At 41.9% G+C, this 18,006-nt stretch overlaps 1 protein-coding gene across 6 annotated transcripts in view; it reads left to right on the top strand.

Moving 5' to 3' along the window:
* LAMA2 (laminin subunit alpha 2) overlaps positions 1-18,006 on the top strand; it is a 3,129,796-nt gene that overhangs the window by 2,847,801 nt on the left and 263,989 nt on the right. For all 6 annotated transcript variants that reach the window (XM_085611831.1, XM_085611827.1, XM_085611830.1 and 3 more), the window contains one exon: positions 10,290-10,449. In XM_085611831.1, coding sequence (XP_085467957.1) covers positions 10,290-10,449 — 160 coding nt within the window. The remainder of the gene's footprint in view (positions 1-10,289; positions 10,450-18,006) is intronic.

Raw genomic sequence — 18,006 nt, 5'->3', positions numbered from 1 at the left:
ATACCAATGGGTATAAGTCAATTGTGTCACATGTTAAGGAGAGAGCGCAAGCACTTTAACACTGATTAGCAGTGGTAAAGTGTACAGCTTCATAAGGCCATCAGAAACAAATTCAGCAAAAAGTAGGAGGATGAAGTTAAAAAGTTTGTGGATGACCCTGCAGAAAGGACAAAGTCCACCACCCATCCTGTCCACACCTAGCTCCCTTTGTCCCCACATCTGGAAGGAATCAACAGCCTATCACAGGAGAGATAGCCACAGTCATGTGACCTTGGCTACTGGCTAAAAAGACACAGTTGGTTTGGCACAAAAATGCCAACTTTGTAAAAATTGAATTTTTAGAATTGCAGCTTAAAATCCGACTTCACTTTTGAAGAGAGTTTTAAATCACAATTCAAAAGAGTACAAAAAAGATTTTCCTCTCTGCTCCTAATCTAAACTATGTAATGAGGCAACCCAGAGTTTAGTCTATGGGAGATGTAGGCCTTACAACAGTGAACAAAGTCTTTGGGAGTTTTTCTATGCCACCACATGTAAATCTTAAACCTACATGTCCTACTTTTTAAATACCCTGCACCCTTCCCTGAAAGCTTTCATGGACTACCTTAGCAGTGACGTAGATGTATTAAAAACGAATGTTTAGACCTGGGAAAGGGTTTATTTTACCAGTTAAAATTAAAGTTTACCACTTCACTACAGGCTGCAGTGAAAGGCCTGAGACACGTTTTGAATTTCTACTTCAGTGGGTGCCACAGTGAGTTCTGCTGGCCCACAAGTAGCATTTCATTGACTTGTCCTGGGTACAGGTGGTACCATTTTCTAGGGACAAACAAGTAATTAAATGTGACACCTAGGTGTAGACTAATTTTACAATGTTTGAGGGAGAGAGCGGAAGCACTTTAGGACTGGTTTGCAGCAGTAAAGTGCACAGAGCCCTAAAGCCAACAAAAATGAATTCAGCAAAACAAGAGGGGGGAATGTAAAAGTATGGGGGACTACTACAAAAGGACTCAGGTCTAGTGCTTTGTTTATTTAAATCTCTCATCACATGTTGGTAAAACACATGCCCTTATTAATTTCCAGCACCATGAGGAGCCAAGAGTCTGTTAGCAGCAACAGGTGTTCAAGAAGTGTCTTTAAGATAATTGCTAGGGAGAGTTTTCTCAACTGTTGCATCACATTTGCCCCTTCATTTATTTAACTCCATTCTTTCTAGGTGCATTGTTTTACCATGACCGTTTTTCCTAAGGGACCTGATTTTATCTTTCCTGTGAAGTATTTCCACATTTGTAAATGGCTTTCAATCTTCGGGAGAGAGGAATCCACTGCCCTTCTTTTATTTAAAATCGTTATATTGCCATTCAGGACAAAGCTATGTCAATCATCAAGTGGTTTTCATTATAAAAGCTCCTACGCATAATTGCAGGAAGATTCATAGGAACTCCTGCCCCTTCAAGGATCTCTCAGGACCCTGGTACAGACTGGAACCCTCTTGTGTGACCAAAATGAGAAGTCTCCCCTGCATGGGTCAAAAGCTCCACACACACTGGTTGGAACATAATACTGCGCGTCTCTCTTTGGGTGTGACTCCCCTTTATAGTGGGAGTCACCCAAGGTGGCTGTCGACTCTAAGAATTCAGGGGCAGATTTACAAGCCCCTTGCGCCACTGTTATGTCACTTTTCCCATGTTATAAATGACGCAAAAGTGGCGCAAGGGGCTTGTAAATAAGCCCCTCAGTACGTTGGAGTCCAGAAGTGAGTTTGAGGATGCGACATACCTGATTTTCACGTCGGACACGCCGTGAGGGGAACGGCCGGTGATCTTAGCTCCTGCTGTGGGCATCTCAAACCCTGTGACCATTTGCCAGCGCCAGCGCCATGAGGGGAACGGCTTCCCTAACGCCTACAATACCCAGAGGGCATCGCGTGGCGCACGGAGAGCGTCATTAGAGCACGCCAAGGCCCATAAACTCGAAGAACGCCTCCCGCAGCGCGGGACGCGCGCGGGCGAAGCCCGGGCCAAGGGAGGCCGGTCTGGGCCACATCTCTTGGCTGCTGACATTGGGTTAGTCCGGACTCTCCCTCCATTGATGTTAAATTAATTATAAGTCATTGTCGTTATATCTACTATTCAGCCATAAGCTGTGCATAGAGTGCTTTATTCTTAACAATTTCTGTTTAGATATTAGTTAACTCTCTGAAAAAACGAGTCTATTGCTTGACAGTGTTTGGTTTCCTGCCATTTTTGTTTTATACTTTTTGCGTTTTCAGTTTTAAAAAAAGAAAAAAAATGATTAATCGGGGCAAGAAAGTTAAAAGTAAAACCCCAGCCACGCGGTCTTGCACTAAGCTGCTAACAGCAGACTCTCAACCTTTACCTACTTTGACCGCCATTGATAAAATGCTGCAACAGACTATTGGCGTTGTGGCAAATGCCATTGAGAATACAGAGAGACGGCTATCTATCACACCATCGTTATGTTTGCCAACCCAGGAAAGAGACACCTCAATTACCATGACTGATGCGTTGGAGGTTAGTTCCTACATGTCTTCATCTTATGTAGATCTGCCCTGTACTCAGTTGCCTGTAGAAACTCCTATAGACCCCCAAGATCGCCCCATTACTTTGACCCCTCCTTCTCTAGAGAAAAGGCTAGATGCATGTAAGCCTTGTCCTAGGAATAAGAGAGCAAATATTCCAAATAAACCGAGTAAAAATAAGCCTATAAATCACGATCTGGTGACCCCATCTAGTAACTTAGCTGATTCTACGCCAGGAATACCATGCTGGGTCACTAATATGGTCTCAGACCTACAAGCATCCTTAGAACGGACAATTGTTACTCAACTTAAGCCTCTGGTATCAAAATTAGATAAACTCATCTCTATTATTAATACTAGGGGGGGAGGGACAACTGAGCCAGCTAAATTACGAAGAACCCCTGCACCCCCTGCCACTGAAGCTTTATCATATAATGCCCCTTGCAACACAACAGCTGGAAATAATACTCCCTCAGCACAGATTACCAACGTAGGAGCAATGCTAGGTACTCAAAAATCCGCACCTGATCCACCGCAAGCTTTATTTAGTTCTGGCTCCCGGAAAAAGAGCAGTCAAACTGCAGGAAATCTGGCTATTGCCGTAGATAAAGCTCCAACTAAGGTAAAGGAAGGTGAAATGGGGGATAAAATCAACTCACTTATGAAAAGCAATGCAACATCAAGAACTATTTCCCAACAGTTGCCAACAATTAATCTACCCCCTGAAGCCCAACCATATGTCGTTGCACTTGTAGGAGTGCATCCAGTGGCTCACGGTAAATAGACCCTTGCCAGCGCATGTTTCAGGCGAAATTCTGCTGGCCAGGAGAGTAGGTTGGATTGGGAGGGATCCAAAGACAGTAGCAGGCGATGTAATAATTTTGAATTTCAGGGATGCCTCTGTTGTAGAGTATATTTGTAGAACTCCTCCCAATAGGCAAAACACTCAAATATGCCCAATGCATCTCTCATATTTTTATCCTACCCCTAGTTTAGAACCATACCACCCCAGAGCCAGGTTTGATAACAGGGGGTGTCACCTTCCTTTCCATAACCCGGAAAACGGGGGGACATTTAGGGAAGATAGGTCTACCCATGCCCCCCTCTTTCCGCTACAACCGCATTGGAACAGGTTTAGCGTATTGGAAGAGGTGGACTGACTCAGCTTAGATGGAAATCAAATTCCGCAAGTCTCCAATGAAGCTCCTAGTTGGGGAGGGACAATAGAGGGAAATGCTTTACCATCAACCCCTAGGGAGGACTTAAAAACTGATCAGATACCCGTGGCGAGGACTAACACCAGAGGGAGTACGGCAATTGAGGGCTCTAAAAATTTGGTGGAAGGTTGCCTAAAACTGGTCTCATGGAACATAGCCGGCCTAAAAAACAAATTACATACTCCGGAGTGGGCCGCATTTATGGCAAAATATGATATTTGCCTAATGCAAGAGACCTGGGCATTGGAAAAGAGCTCCAGCCCGACTTTTGCTACTTTTGCTACTTTTGATATTTTGGCAGTGTCCACAGGTAAAGGCCGTCCATCTGGGGGATTATCAATCTGGATAGGTACACATTTGGGAATCCAGGCAATACAAATTCCAACAAAATCCCTGGATGTCCAGTGTGTCCTATTAAAACCTCCAAATAACCCACCAGTAGCATTAATAAATGTTTACTCGAGACCAACCAGAAATGGCCAAGAATCAGATACAATTAAAGATTTGTTTTTTTTATTTCAGGGTTAGACCCCTCTACTGCTATAATCCTTGGTGGGGACTTTAACTGCCAATTCGAACCGCTGGGAAGTGTCGAGCTGGGAGAACAGGATGAAGTAGATGTGCTATGGCACATCCTGGATCCTAATATCGTTCCAGTTAGAGCATGGACACCTTTGGTGTTACAAGTAAAATCCCTCTCCCTTGCAACATCCCTGCGGGCGTGCAATGGGAGAGTGGACCCTGACCGCCCAGCAACAGAAACATTTAATCGGGGTAATAAAACATCCATCATTGACTATGTAATGGTAGAAGCCAAAAATTAGGATAAGCTGAAGGATATTAGAATAGAAAAAAGACAGGACAGTGACCACAATGCCCTGGTCTTTTAATCTAGGGTCCTTTGGACTAACTAACCCTGAACCCAAATCTGCTATGGCAATGCCCCCCTTCGTACTAACTAATTATAGAAGGAGGGTGAAATGGCCTCATTTGGCAGAGTCACCCTCACAGCTTGCAAAAATTTACCAAATTGTAATAGCTTTTATAGCCCAGATGGGTGATCCAACTGGACAATTGCAGGCATTGGACATACACAAGCAACTAGTCATGGCTTTGGGGGATGTTTTTAATCCTGTAGGCAGAACCAAGAGGTGTGTGCTGAAAACCCACCCCTGGTTTAACGATGCCTGCAGGAAATCAAAAAAGGAGCTTCTCGCAGCAATTAAATCAAAAAATAAAGTAAACATCAGGGTTACTAGGCACAAGTATAAGAAAGAACTATCTAAGGGCAAGATAGAATGGGAAGAAGATAGGTGGAAAAAATTAAGGGATGCCCTAGTGTCAAAGGATGCTAAATTATTTTGGGCATTAGTAAACTCTGCCACGAGAGATAGCGGGGAATCGTTTTTACCAAATATTGCTTCTTCAGTGTGGGAGGCATATTTCGCCGCACTTTACACCTCTCCTTTGGTTGTTATACCTGAACATTTGAAAAGGGCTATGACATTACAACCAGATGATCCTCTCTGTGCTCCCCCAGCCCTAGACCTCCCGCACGAGTATCGACTGCGGGGGGCCTCGGACTGCGGAGATCAGACCGGTAAATTGGATGCCGGGGCAAGGTTGGCCTCTGGAAGTGTCGAGAATATCTCAGTTAAGGAAGTGGAATCTGCAATTGCCAGGCAGCTTCCTAATAAAGCACCAGGCTTTGATAAGGTACCAGGCGATCTCTTTCGTTCACAACCTAAAATTTGGGCACCGTACCTAGCCGTATTGTTCAATGCAGTTTTACTGGGAGCCAAACTGCCGGACACCTGGGCAGGGGCCGAGATTGTTCCCATTTTTAAAAAGGGTTGCCCCTTAGTCCCCTCAAATTATAAGCCAATAAGTCTTTTGGATACTACCCAGAAACTCATGGGCCGGATCCTTCTGGATAGAATACTCAGCTGGGCGGAAGAGAACGAAATAATAACTACCCTCCAGGCTGGTTTTAGATCTGGGATTTCGACCCTGGACCAGCTCTTTAGGCTACAGGTCCTTTATTGGAAGACTGTAAGTATTGAGGGTGGTAGCCTCTACTTGGTCTTCGTAGATTTACAGGCCGCCTTTGACCTTGTGCCCAGGGAAAATCTATGGAGGGTCTTGAAAGAACTAGACCTTCCGCCCTACCTATTAGACGTCCTGAAGCGCTTCCATGAAGGGAATTACGCCCAGGTTAGATGTGGGAAGAATGGGGAACTATCGGATCGCTTCCCTGTAACCAGAGGAGTGCGCCAGGGCTGTGCCCTTGCCCCCACGCTTTTTAGCCTCTACATAAATGGCCTGGTGGGTGAGCTAGATACTGTTAGGGATAGCGATGCCTGCTCTGATGTTCGCAGACGACACCTTATTGTTGTCTCGAACTTCTACAGGCATCCAGAGGGTACTAGACGGTTTTGTATCATTCTGCGCTTCGCGGGGACTTGAGATCAACCTAGAAAAGACGAAGTTCATGATCTTCGGTCCCCCGAAGCACACCCGCCCTAGCCCAGTTCTAAATGGTATCCCACTTGAAAGGGTTAGAACTTTTGTATATCTGGGTGTTACCCTGACTGAAGATTTTGGTTGGGGACCCCAGGTAACCAAATCTGCCCTGAGGCTTACACAGATAGTGGGAGGTATTAGTAAGTTTCAGAGGAAAACCCAATTCAAACCAGTCTCACCAGCCCTTGAAATTTATGGTGCCCAAGCCAGACCTGCTGCAATGTATGGCGCAGAACTCTGGGGTCATACGTGTATATCGAGCCTTTCTAAGGTTGAGCACACATTTATTAGGAACCTGCTAGGGCTCCCCCAGAGCCCTCCGCTTATACCTCTGAGACTAGATCTAGGTCTAGAGCCTATCTCTGAACTCCTATCGACTCGACCCCTCCTGTATTTGAGAAGGCTGTGGACAGTACCCGAACTTGGTGACTACAGAGCTGAGTTCTCTGCAATTTGGGACCAGCTGAAGAGCAGAAACATACCCTGGCTATCCCACATTAAATCTGTTGCACATCAAATAGGCCTGCCTCAATTATGGGAGACCCCAGAGGAAAGTTGCCCAGCGGTGCGGAGAACTGAGTTACTGGCTCTACTTAGACAGTACAATCTAAGTTTGCTACACCGCTCGCCAGTAATGGGTAGGTTGACTACTGAATTTCTGCAAATAAAATTTGTGCCCAGGAGGGAGGAGTTCTTAGACTTGATTCAACCCCCCCATGGCAAAAAAGTTATATACGCAATTAAGGCATGGTTGCCTCCCGATTGGGGCCTTGATCTCCAAATGGACTGGACGAGGAGAGGGGATCTGCCCAGTTTGTAATGAAAGTAAAGAAGATATGATACACGTTTTATTCTTCTGCCCTGCTTATAGTGCAATACGCAGATCTTGGCTGGTACCATTGTGTAGAAATTTGGGCCTAAAACAATGTACCCAAGCCTGTAGGATTTTAAGATATGACACCTCACCTCCCATTGTGTTTTCTGTCTCTCGTTTTTTATATGGTATGTGGCGGAGGAGGTCTGCCCTGATTAGTTGATAACTGTTTTCAATATTGATGAATTGAATTGTTCTTATGTCTTTCTTGATAACTTTCTGTTTAATAACTTTTTAACCCAGGTGTTTAAATATTTATGTATTTTATTTTGTATGTACATATTTTATTTGTGCTTTTATGGTCTCTGACCGAAATAAAGTTATCAAAGAAGTTTGAGGTTCCTAAATAGTTGAAGTCTGCCAGATCTCTTGATGCCGAAAGTTGCCCGAGAAGCAGATGGGGCCTCCCACAGTTTTGATTGTTCTCACAGGTTACAGCGGTTGGGTTTAACCCCCTATTGTTTAGTGTCACAGTTAAGCTGCGATTAATTGTTTAATTTAAAGGTGCGATGATGTGTGTTACAGTAATTTTATCCTATTTACATGTGCAGAAAAGTGTTGTTTTTCGCAGAAAAGTTGCGAACTGATTTTATATGTCAGTAAAAAAATCTAATTATCAAGATGCAACCAATAGAACTGTGAGAAAACACCTAGTAATGGTAACGAGTTCAAATATTTATGTTGCAAAACAGAAAGTCCATTGTAAGACTCAAGAAAAGTGGCAGAAATGCTAAGGGCATCAAGGCCTAATGGAGATCTAGTGGGGCTCACAACAGCCTGTGAAGCAAACAGTAAATCAGAGAGAAGTGAAGACAGTAAGAACAATAAAGGCTCCATTACAAAAAAACCCGAAATCAATTAAATAAGAAAGCAAAATACTTTTAGATATCCATAAAGAGAGGAACTTCAACTGTAGGGTCTATGGGGCTGAAGACAGAAAAAACAAGCGCACAGGCAGCCGAAAACCAGGAAGCGCAGAATACTCCTGCTCCCTTTTTCCAGTCGTGATAGTTGATTAGGGGCCTTCCACAAGTTGCATAAAAATGGACGGAATGAAGGTGGGTACTCAGCCATCTGCTGAAGAGCTGTATCTTTCCCGCTACACACGAGCTGCTTGCTAAGTGAAGGCAACATCTGAAGATAAATAGAAGCGCAGCATCATTCTGCAGAAGTGAAAGCCTCTGGGACCGAGCACCGGCTAAGTAAAAAGGGCTTGAGACTTGACCTGAACATGAAAATCCTGCTGGAGGGAAATAACAAAATAAAAAACGATGGCTTTCAGGATAACATTCATCTATGAGATACAGAATGTACTTTTGAGAAATACATTAATCCCTCATGCATTGAAAAGAAAGCACTCCATCGAAGGCAGAGTGATTCGCTAACAGACACTGGAATGTGGTGAAAAGTAAATACTCCTCTGGGCAAAGATAAAGCCCTCTCTCTGTATACGTTATAGAATTGTTATCAATAGTTCTTGCAGACACAGTGTTGTAAAGCCAGACGCAAAAAGTTTGAGATGTGTAGGGAGCTGAGATAGATACTCAGACCCCAATGATCATTGACATTGCTGAACAGGTAGGTACGCCTATGTGTTGATCTTGTAAGCATCATGTCCTAAAACAATTGGAACATTTAGCCACATCTTCGATAGTGTGAGAGACAAAACTGTAGAACGAAAATGAATAACACTTGATGAGAAAAGTGATCAAAGAAAAGATTTTAAATGTCGAGAAACATTAAAGAAATATTTAGCTTTTCGTAGGAAATAACTTTAAAACGTGTAAAGGATATGATGGGCCAATATTGGATGCACATTGAATGATGAAGCTAACAGAAAATACAAGGATATTGTTATGTTAATCGGGTACCAGACACCTAGGGAACATCTTTGTAGAAAAAAGTGTTTCAACACAACCGCTAAATGGGGCAGCACAATTTTGCATATGTTATATGAGTGGAGTGTCAAGAAATTAAACATCCATTTCGATGATATGTTTTTATCAAAGGTTGACAATGGGGATATGAGAGAGGCATTCACGTTCTTAAAGGAATTGAAGAATATAAGAGACTAAACTTCCCCAAAGGAAGTCTGCTATTCTATCTGTGAAGCGCCCTGATACCCTTATTGAGTCATGTCCTCGCTCTATAAAACACTGAATAAATAAATAAATAATCTATAAGGCTCACGGAGGGATAATACGGATTAGGTGTACAAATAGGATATAAAACTCAATGCAAATATGAGAAATAGAGATGCAAAATCATCGAAGACTGACAAACAAAGACACACACATTTTACTGAATAAGAAGGGAAACCAAAAAGCAATGTGGATTTTGCCCATCAGGAATAAGAAAGGGAGGTCCATCTTCATGGGTGAGGCACAAACAGTAGTTCTCGGAATTATTATGGTGCAATTATAAGTGAAATATATTTCATTAGCACATCCTCACCTAAGACATGTGAATTCAACATAGTCACCTGTAGTCGAGGAGATGAGAATCCTTCCTGAGAACTGTTCACATCTGAACTATAACTGAACTTCCCCACCCCACTACTTAATTCTCATCTGCACAATATTGGGAGGCAGCCGTTACAATACCGTCTTGAAAGAACACTCTCTCTCTCTCTCTCTCTCTCTCTCTCGCTCTCGCTCTCTCCCCCCCCCCCCCATTCCTGTTGGGGATTTGTCTGTTTCCTAAACCAGTGTAGGCTTATGCTATATTAAGCTAGTAAATATCCTTGAAGTAATAGAGTGAGTTTCTGAGATTGTTCAACACACAAACTGTATGTCATCTGGGACCAATGCCAGAGAGAGAAGACTTTGCTGAATACAAAATGCAATTTATAATCATACAATCCAAGAATTGGTTGTAGATTTTTCAGAATCAGTACACGAGATGAGCCCAATAGAATGCTAGAGTACACCCTACAATAGCCAGAGTCTCGCCTCCACCAGCCGGTAAAAGATACTAGTATCGCACCCAATGAGCAGGATTTGATCGAGCAAGATAGTCTTAAATAATCACGCTCCATCACCGTTGAATTGAAGAGGGGAAAATCACTGTATATAGTAATAAAATATGCATATCTTTGCAGTCCAACTAATAGATTAAATGTTTTTTTTTAAAGATCTGGAAGAAATGGAACAGTATCTGTTCGCGCTCTTGAAGGACCAAAAGCCAGCATAGTACCAGGGATATACAGCTCTGTGGCACTGCCAGGTTACACCATTCTTGATGTTGATTCGAATGCCATGCTCTTTGTTGGGGGCTTGACAGGCAAAATAAAGGTAAGAGTCTACAGTTGATCCCATCTACTAAATTCTTACAGTCCCTTTAAGCGTACCTGCATAATTAAGAACATATTTGTATCAGTGTGAGTTCAAGCTTCCCGTTGGTATGAATTCGAATAAACAATTGTGTTATTTTTCCACTTTACATTCCGAACCCAGTAGCAATTGTGCTTAGGGTGTTTAATACTGTTCACTTGGGTTGTGATTTTTGGTTATGATTTATCAATGAGCAGCATAATGTGCAGCATACCCTGTCGAGAATTCTAAAACATTTGATTCATCTGTTTGCTGACAAAATTCAGGGATAGTGAGCGAAAGATTGCACATTATACAAATTTCCTCATGCTGTAGATAAAAGTAGAAAAAAGTGAAATGTTTAATACACTCTAGACAACCTCTTACCACAACCTAATTGCAGACCTGGGTGGGCTAAATGATAGTTGGTAAACAAGTCAAATAGAAAAAGACTTCCCAGTAAAAAAAGATAGTATGAAGCAATTTAAGCAAAAAGCAAGATGTGTTTTCATGGCTGTCACAAACACGCCTCTCCTTCCCAATCTAAAAAGCAATCTGGTATCCTGCCAGGCTCCTGGTTCATCCCTTGCAGTGCCCTTCCCGCACCTTCCACAGTACTAAAAAATATGTTGTGCCCTGTCGCACTTCCCCACCACTATAAACTGAACCTGACCTTGTGCCAGTCAATCAACAATAACATCTGGTTTCCCTCCACCCTAGTCATTCAGTCTCAGGAGCCACTCCCTCGCCCTTCCTGCAATGCCAAAAATAAGGTTCTGGAATGCTTCCACTCTCCAGTGCCACCCTTCACATCACCCCTGTAGTGCCCTGCTGGAGATGTTCTAGTGTTCAGCCATGTATCAGTTCACCATCCACTCCTTTGAGGGCTGGCCTTTACACCCATCCACACAGGCATCACTGGTTGAGTGACCCTGCCAATAAAAGGGCCTGACTGCACGTGCTTGTGGACAGTTACTGCAGCATATACACTGTGTCTGTGTCAACCTTCAGAAAGTATGTGGGCCTAGAGCACACAACATTACAACCCCTACAATCCCGAGGCTGGGCTATTCGTGCTTGCATTAAAATCAGAGAAGCAGTGCAACTTAGAGAGTGACTCCGTGAAACCTGCTTATCAGCACAGCTTCCATATTCCTCCCAGTGGAGGCATGTGAAAACCCATGCCTTGGGGCATGCAACGGATCACCTCCTTCAAGAGAACGGGCTTTAGCACAGGTATTTTGAGGCTCTGAATTTCAGAGCACTGAATAAGTGGGTTTCGAAACTTGTATAAAAATGGCTTCCTGTGAAGCTGTACACATTAATGCTAATAAACTATTGTACAGAAATGTCACCTGTGCCTAGCAGCATGTCGCACTTTATTTAGGTACTTGAAGTACTCAAGCAAATATTTTTTTCTGTAAAATGAAAGATTTCACTCAGTTTTGTAAGATCAGCGCATGTTGTTTGTTTTATATGTGACAATACTGTCGAACACAGCAATGAGGCTTACTCTAAACTTTGGAAGGTAGAATGAAGAGTGCTAAACCTTGGGAAGTAGAGTGAAAGGAAATCGGCTCCACAGGTACAAAAATAAAGGATTGAATTTGACCTAAACAAGAACACTTGGAAAAGTCTGGAAGGGTGGAAGTAGGGATTTAAGAGAGAAGGAGAAGGCTCTCTGTGAGTTATTCATGGAGGATATGCATTTGTAGAGAAGACTTTGTCGGGAATGATGGATGAGAGAAAGGCGGAACAATTGGTCATAGAGGGGATAAGAGAAAAGAGAGGTGCTATACCAGCTTATTTTAACCCTGACAGGTACATAAAGGCTGCGTGTAAACCCCACAATTCTCTTTCTGTGATTGAACACAGCCCCTCTGTGTCTGGAAGAAAATATTTTCCTGCTCAGTGCCAGTGCAAGTTGGGCTAGATAGGGATAGATTTGTGTATTTTTAATTAGTGACGCCAATTAGTGATATGAACCTTACATTTATTGTATAATAAGCCATTGCAATGTGTACAACACATCACATCATCATTCACAACTAATTCGACATGATCCTAAAAACATTACATAGCAATGACATGAAATCTAATATACACGATAAAATACTCCCACGGACAGTAGCAGTAGCTTCTACTTGATCTCAAATAGTTCATGATCCGCATTTGCCACGTTAATATGTAATGTGTACAGTGGCGGCAATTGTTAAGGTACTCTTTTCGTAACTTTCCTGGGCTTCCATAGGAATTTCGCAGTCATAGATTACTGTATTCTCTTTGCATGTTTAGTAAAAAAGAAAGTGCCTCCCCAACCCTACTCCTTTTGTATGTTAGTGTGATTGGCCTTAGCCATTGTCACCTCAAAGATCCTCATAGGGGACTATACAAAACATTGCTGCGGTTCCTCGGTGAATAGACCATGACAGTTATAGGTAGAAGCATTATAGGAGTTACTATGACTACTCCATCGAGGTGGTTGAGCAGTACATCCATATAATTCTCCTGTTCCCACCAAATTTGGGCCTCTTGAATTCATGTTCCATGCTGGTAAGACATGCCTTCTCCTGCAAACTTGATCTATGAATTGCCCAATGGGTTGCATCAATGCAATTGTAAAAATCCACAATTTTCCAGTCTTCTAGATGCAAATGTGGATGATATGAACATTGTTTGTTACAAGAAATAATTTACAAGATTTGTGCAGGCTATAAATTGTACATTTACCAAGCTGCTGGCTTTAGAATTACTGTTTAATACATATTATTCTGCTAGGCCGTGATGTACTGAGGGAGTCTATACCACTTGAACATGTAGGAATAGGTGGCAAAAACCATTGGGAGATATATAACTGCTAGGCATTGATTGAATACTAATCCTCCTGAATGTGCATTGTAGTTTCAAATGATGTGTTCTGCATTCGAGATTGAGTCGGCCTATATAGATTCAAAAGCAAAGTGGGAAACAGATTGGGTTTTAAGTATGGAGAATGTCCTGCTGATATATGTATGTTTGTATCAAGATTAATTAGCAGATATATAATGATGAAGTGGAGAATTTTTATCAATTGCCTTTTTTCATTTTCTGTTTCTTTGCAACATTCTTAAAACATAAATTAACAAAATTACTTGAGGATCTAAAAGTCCCTGCTTAAACATATATTCTGGCGAGACCCGCAAATGTTATTGATGTAGAAAACCATGGGAAATCAGATGTGCACATTAGTCTCAACCAATTGCAGCTTTTTAATTGGGGCCAATGGTTTTTACCATAACATCACAATTAAGAGAGCCTTCATACCAGCAAAATCCAATCTGGTTTAATGTTAAATTAATTTTCAGAGGGGCATATGGGGTTTCCTGTCCCTTGTTTTCTGCTTAGAATTCTTGATAATGATTTTATACTTCAGTAGCTTTGCCTCGTGTGAGAAAGATGCTACTGATTAATCCTGATAAATGACAAAGAGTTTGAAACAGAGTGCCCACAAAAAAAGGGATGAAAGGTTAAACTTCTGCCTGCAGTCTAAGTCAAAGAAAACTCACTTTTTGCAATCTGCAGAGTTAAAGACGAAGAGGTAGGAAATGTAATCAAAAAAGATATCCAGTTATATATTTTTTTCTATCCGTTTAAAAATATTGCTTAGGTGCATATTTACAACTCACAACCATAAATTATCGTTTGATGCATTGATGAGAAACAACTTCTCTTTACAATAACATGAAATGCACAGAGTGGCATTATCTGGAAACAGTAAAAAGAGAACTGCAGCATGCCCTACTCTTGGCACAGTTGGGGAGTTAAAGATCATCCTGTCAGGAAATCATTTGGAAATATAATTGTGAGAGGTGGCACTAGGCGACAGCCCTGCTTCACCCCTTCTTCAGTTTTAAATGACATTGACAGTTTGCTCCTCTGCACAAATCTGATCCTACCATATCCACTACTGAGAGGGTCTGTTTTTAGTTGCATGCAATTCAAGTGTTGCACAATGAATCCTAAGGGAGTGCCCTGTTGACCAAGTCAAACACAAACATTCAATAAAACCGAAGAACGTAACAGATGGATTCTCCTTAGTTTTATGAGTCTTATGATATAACCTAAAGATTTGGTTGCAAATACTCTTGCATCTTGATAGTGGCAACAGCATGGTTCATGTCCTTTCAGACTCTACAGCAGTGCTTGATTTGAGCCGGTGGTTTCCAGTGCCCGGCACTGGCACTTAATTGCCGGAACCTGCACTTATTACATCTGCCACATGGTGCCACTGTTTCTGTAATTTTAAAGAGGAGCAGAAAAACAGTTCTTTATTAATTTAATATACATTAAAAACAACTAATATCTGCCACCCAAGCCATACTTAAATCTTTAGTGGCCTCGAACAGTCTGAATTGTCACACTTGGAGCAGTGTGATGGTTAGTAGTTGTGTAGAGTGGCAATGTGTGGTCCAAACTACGGTGGCCTCCTGATGAGGGCCCCAGCACTTTTTTTTTATTATACATCATGCACTGCTCTACAGGCTTCCTAAATACCACAGCACTCCTCCTCAAAGGCCTAAAGAAATATGACCACATTATCCCTACCATAATAGAACTTCCTGACTCCCTCTTCTGGCACTCACTAGCTTCAATACCAGTTGCATCATCCACAAAGCTATTATGACTAAGATCCTCGTCTACCAGGCTCGCCCTTTAAGGTGGCTCTCAGCGCATCCTCTGCAGTATATGATCAGACTGGAGAAGAATAAGTGTTAAAAAGTAGAGAACGGGGCAACAGGACTCCTCCATCTTTGCACCAAGGATATGGAATGACATCTATGTATCCATCAGGGTCACCCCAAACCTACTCCAGTTTATGTAAATGCAGACAGCCCATGTCTTTAAAAACACTTCATCGTCGGAGCGGGATTAAAAGAAATTCATTGGAGGCATAAGGTGCCTATTGCTTAGTGTTTAAGCCTGAGAAACCCTGACTGGTTATTTGTCAAGTCGGAGATAGTATGCAATTAAATAGAATGAGAGAATTTACTATGATATTGCTAGATTCTGTTTTGGTTATGAAGTGTTGCAAAATGTATACTTTGTCATATCTATATTTTGCATTCTGTGAAAATCAAGAAATATACTTTGCAAATAAAAAAAAATCTATCATGATGCAGTTACAGTCACCTTCTACTCTTAGAATAAATGTGTCCCTCCCATCACTTGCTGACCATATCTTTGCCTTTGATCCTCTAAGACTATTTATTGTCTTTTGGTTATATGTACACACACAGAGAACCAGCTTATTTTGTGGAATTGTGAAGGATAGATATGTTTATTTTTGTCCAGGAATCCATAGGTGCAGAAAGGAATGCCTCTTTTAAATATTTTAGTGAAAATGTCTACAATTAAGAGCAACCTGTAGTTTTCTAGAAAACTCTTGGCCTTCATTTTTAGGTCAAGACTAGCAGCCATCACAAGCTCACTGGTTGTAAAAGAGCTGTTGTCAGCTTACCAGTTCTTACAATTGTCTTATAGCCTGCCCAGAGCTTTAAATTGGCATGTACTGTCCGGTACGGAGTACCTGCACTTCTTTAATTTGAAAGGGATAGTACTTGCACTTCTCAGCACTCCTGCAATACATTTAATGAGAGAGTACCAGCACTTATCAGGAGCAAACAGGTACTCTAATTAGTGAGTAACTGAACTTCTATATTTCCAGTGAATGCACTTGGCCTGCCTATTGCTTACTTCCTTACATTGGTTGGCTTTCTAGTCAGTCTAATTTGCTTGCTTCTTATTCAATGGCTTGTCTTGTCCATCTTGTATTTGTCCCTGCTCTGGAGCATAGCTTCTTTCTTGTGTATTTCTCCTGCTCACTTACAGGGAGACACTTTTTACGTTTGGCATAAGCCAAGCCCTTTTGGTTTTAACACAATTATATATGATATATGTATGTATATATATATATATATTCACTTAAAAAACCATAGGTTTCACACATGTTATAGTTAGCTGGACATTTCACTCGTGAAAAACCATTGAAATTCCCCCGTTATAGTTAGTGCAGGCAACTATAACTCACGCGACCGCAATCCTCTGCTGATGACGTCACATATTACATCACTGTATTTAGACACTTATTTACCCATTTATTCTTCCATTTACCTTTAGCTATACATATATTACAAATATTTATTTTACAGAAAGACACATATGTCATCAGTGATGTAATATCTGACGTCATCAGCAGAGGATTGCGGTCGCTTGAGTTATAGTTGCCTGCACTAACTATAACGGGGGAATTTCAATGGTTTTTCACGAGTGAAATGTCCAGCTAACTATAACATGTGTGAAACCTATGGTTTTTTAAGTGAATTTGCAAGGTTTTATAAATGCTAATTCCTAACTATAACGTGTGTGAAACCTATGGTTTTTTCAGTGAATTTGTACGGTTTTTTAAATGCTAAGTTATGTATTTATTTATTTATTTTTTTTAGGTTTTTCACCGTGCGCGTACCATGCGCACATGGTGCGCGCGCTGTGGGCGCCCGGTGCACTTTGCGCACCGCGCGCGCACGTTGCGCAGTTCGCTGATTTTTTCCGTTTACACCATGCGCGCACGCTGCGCGCACTCCGTGATTTTTCGTAAATAAAATAAAACAAATTTAGGCCCTTGGGGGTCCTTCTGGGACCCCCTGACAAAGGCTAGGGGGTCAGGAACAGTCCACCCTGCCCCCTTTTCACGTTCTCCACCTTTGTTTTTCACCCCCTCAGACTGCGAGAGAAAAATGGCGGCCGACACTTCCTGGTTTCGACCGATTCGAATGTTTACTAAGATCTAACAACCAACCAGAAGCGCGCTCGCGCACGGCAGCGTGCGCGTACGGTATGTTTTACCGTACGCGCACGGTGCGCGCCTATAGATGTATACATGCTTTTAAATGCTATTTTCTCAGGAAATACTGAACAGATTTACACCAGACCTGCAAAAGGCACATCCCTGACCTGAGGACTACCTCTCTGCCAAATTTCAAGTAATTCTGTTCAGCCGTTCGGGCTGTAGCTTGGACTAAAGGTCCTATGGAAAAATGCATGGGGGAAACGTGTTTTGGGACCCCCCCTTTTTCTCAGCCACTGCTTGACGAATCCCCCCGAGACTTTCAGGGAAGGAGCGGAGCGGAGCGCCCCACCTATTTTGAAAATTTCGCGAGGATTCGTCAATCGGCGCCAAAGTTATTCCAAATAGAATGTTGCGGATCTCCTATGGAAACACGGTCCTAACTATAACTATCTACTGGCGACCGCCAGTAGATAATATATTATATATATATATATATATATATATGATATATATGTATTTTTTATATATATATATATATATATATATATATTTTTTTTTTTTTTTTACTGAAAAAACCAAAGGTTAGGTTACAGAGACATTATAGTTAGGCTAACAATTTCACTCATACAAAACCAGTGAAGTCCATCCGTTATGGTTACCTGAGCTAAAAATAACTTACGTCCTCCCAATGCACTGCTTATGACCTCACATAT

Source organism: Triturus cristatus, chromosome 6 (genome assembly GCF_964204655.1).
Source record: "Triturus cristatus chromosome 6, aTriCri1.1, whole genome shotgun sequence".
Lineage (NCBI taxonomy): Eukaryota > Metazoa > Chordata > Amphibia > Caudata > Salamandridae > Triturus > Triturus cristatus.
The sequence above is the reverse complement of the archived record's forward strand: the minus strand, read 5'-3'. Positions and strand labels throughout refer to the sequence as shown.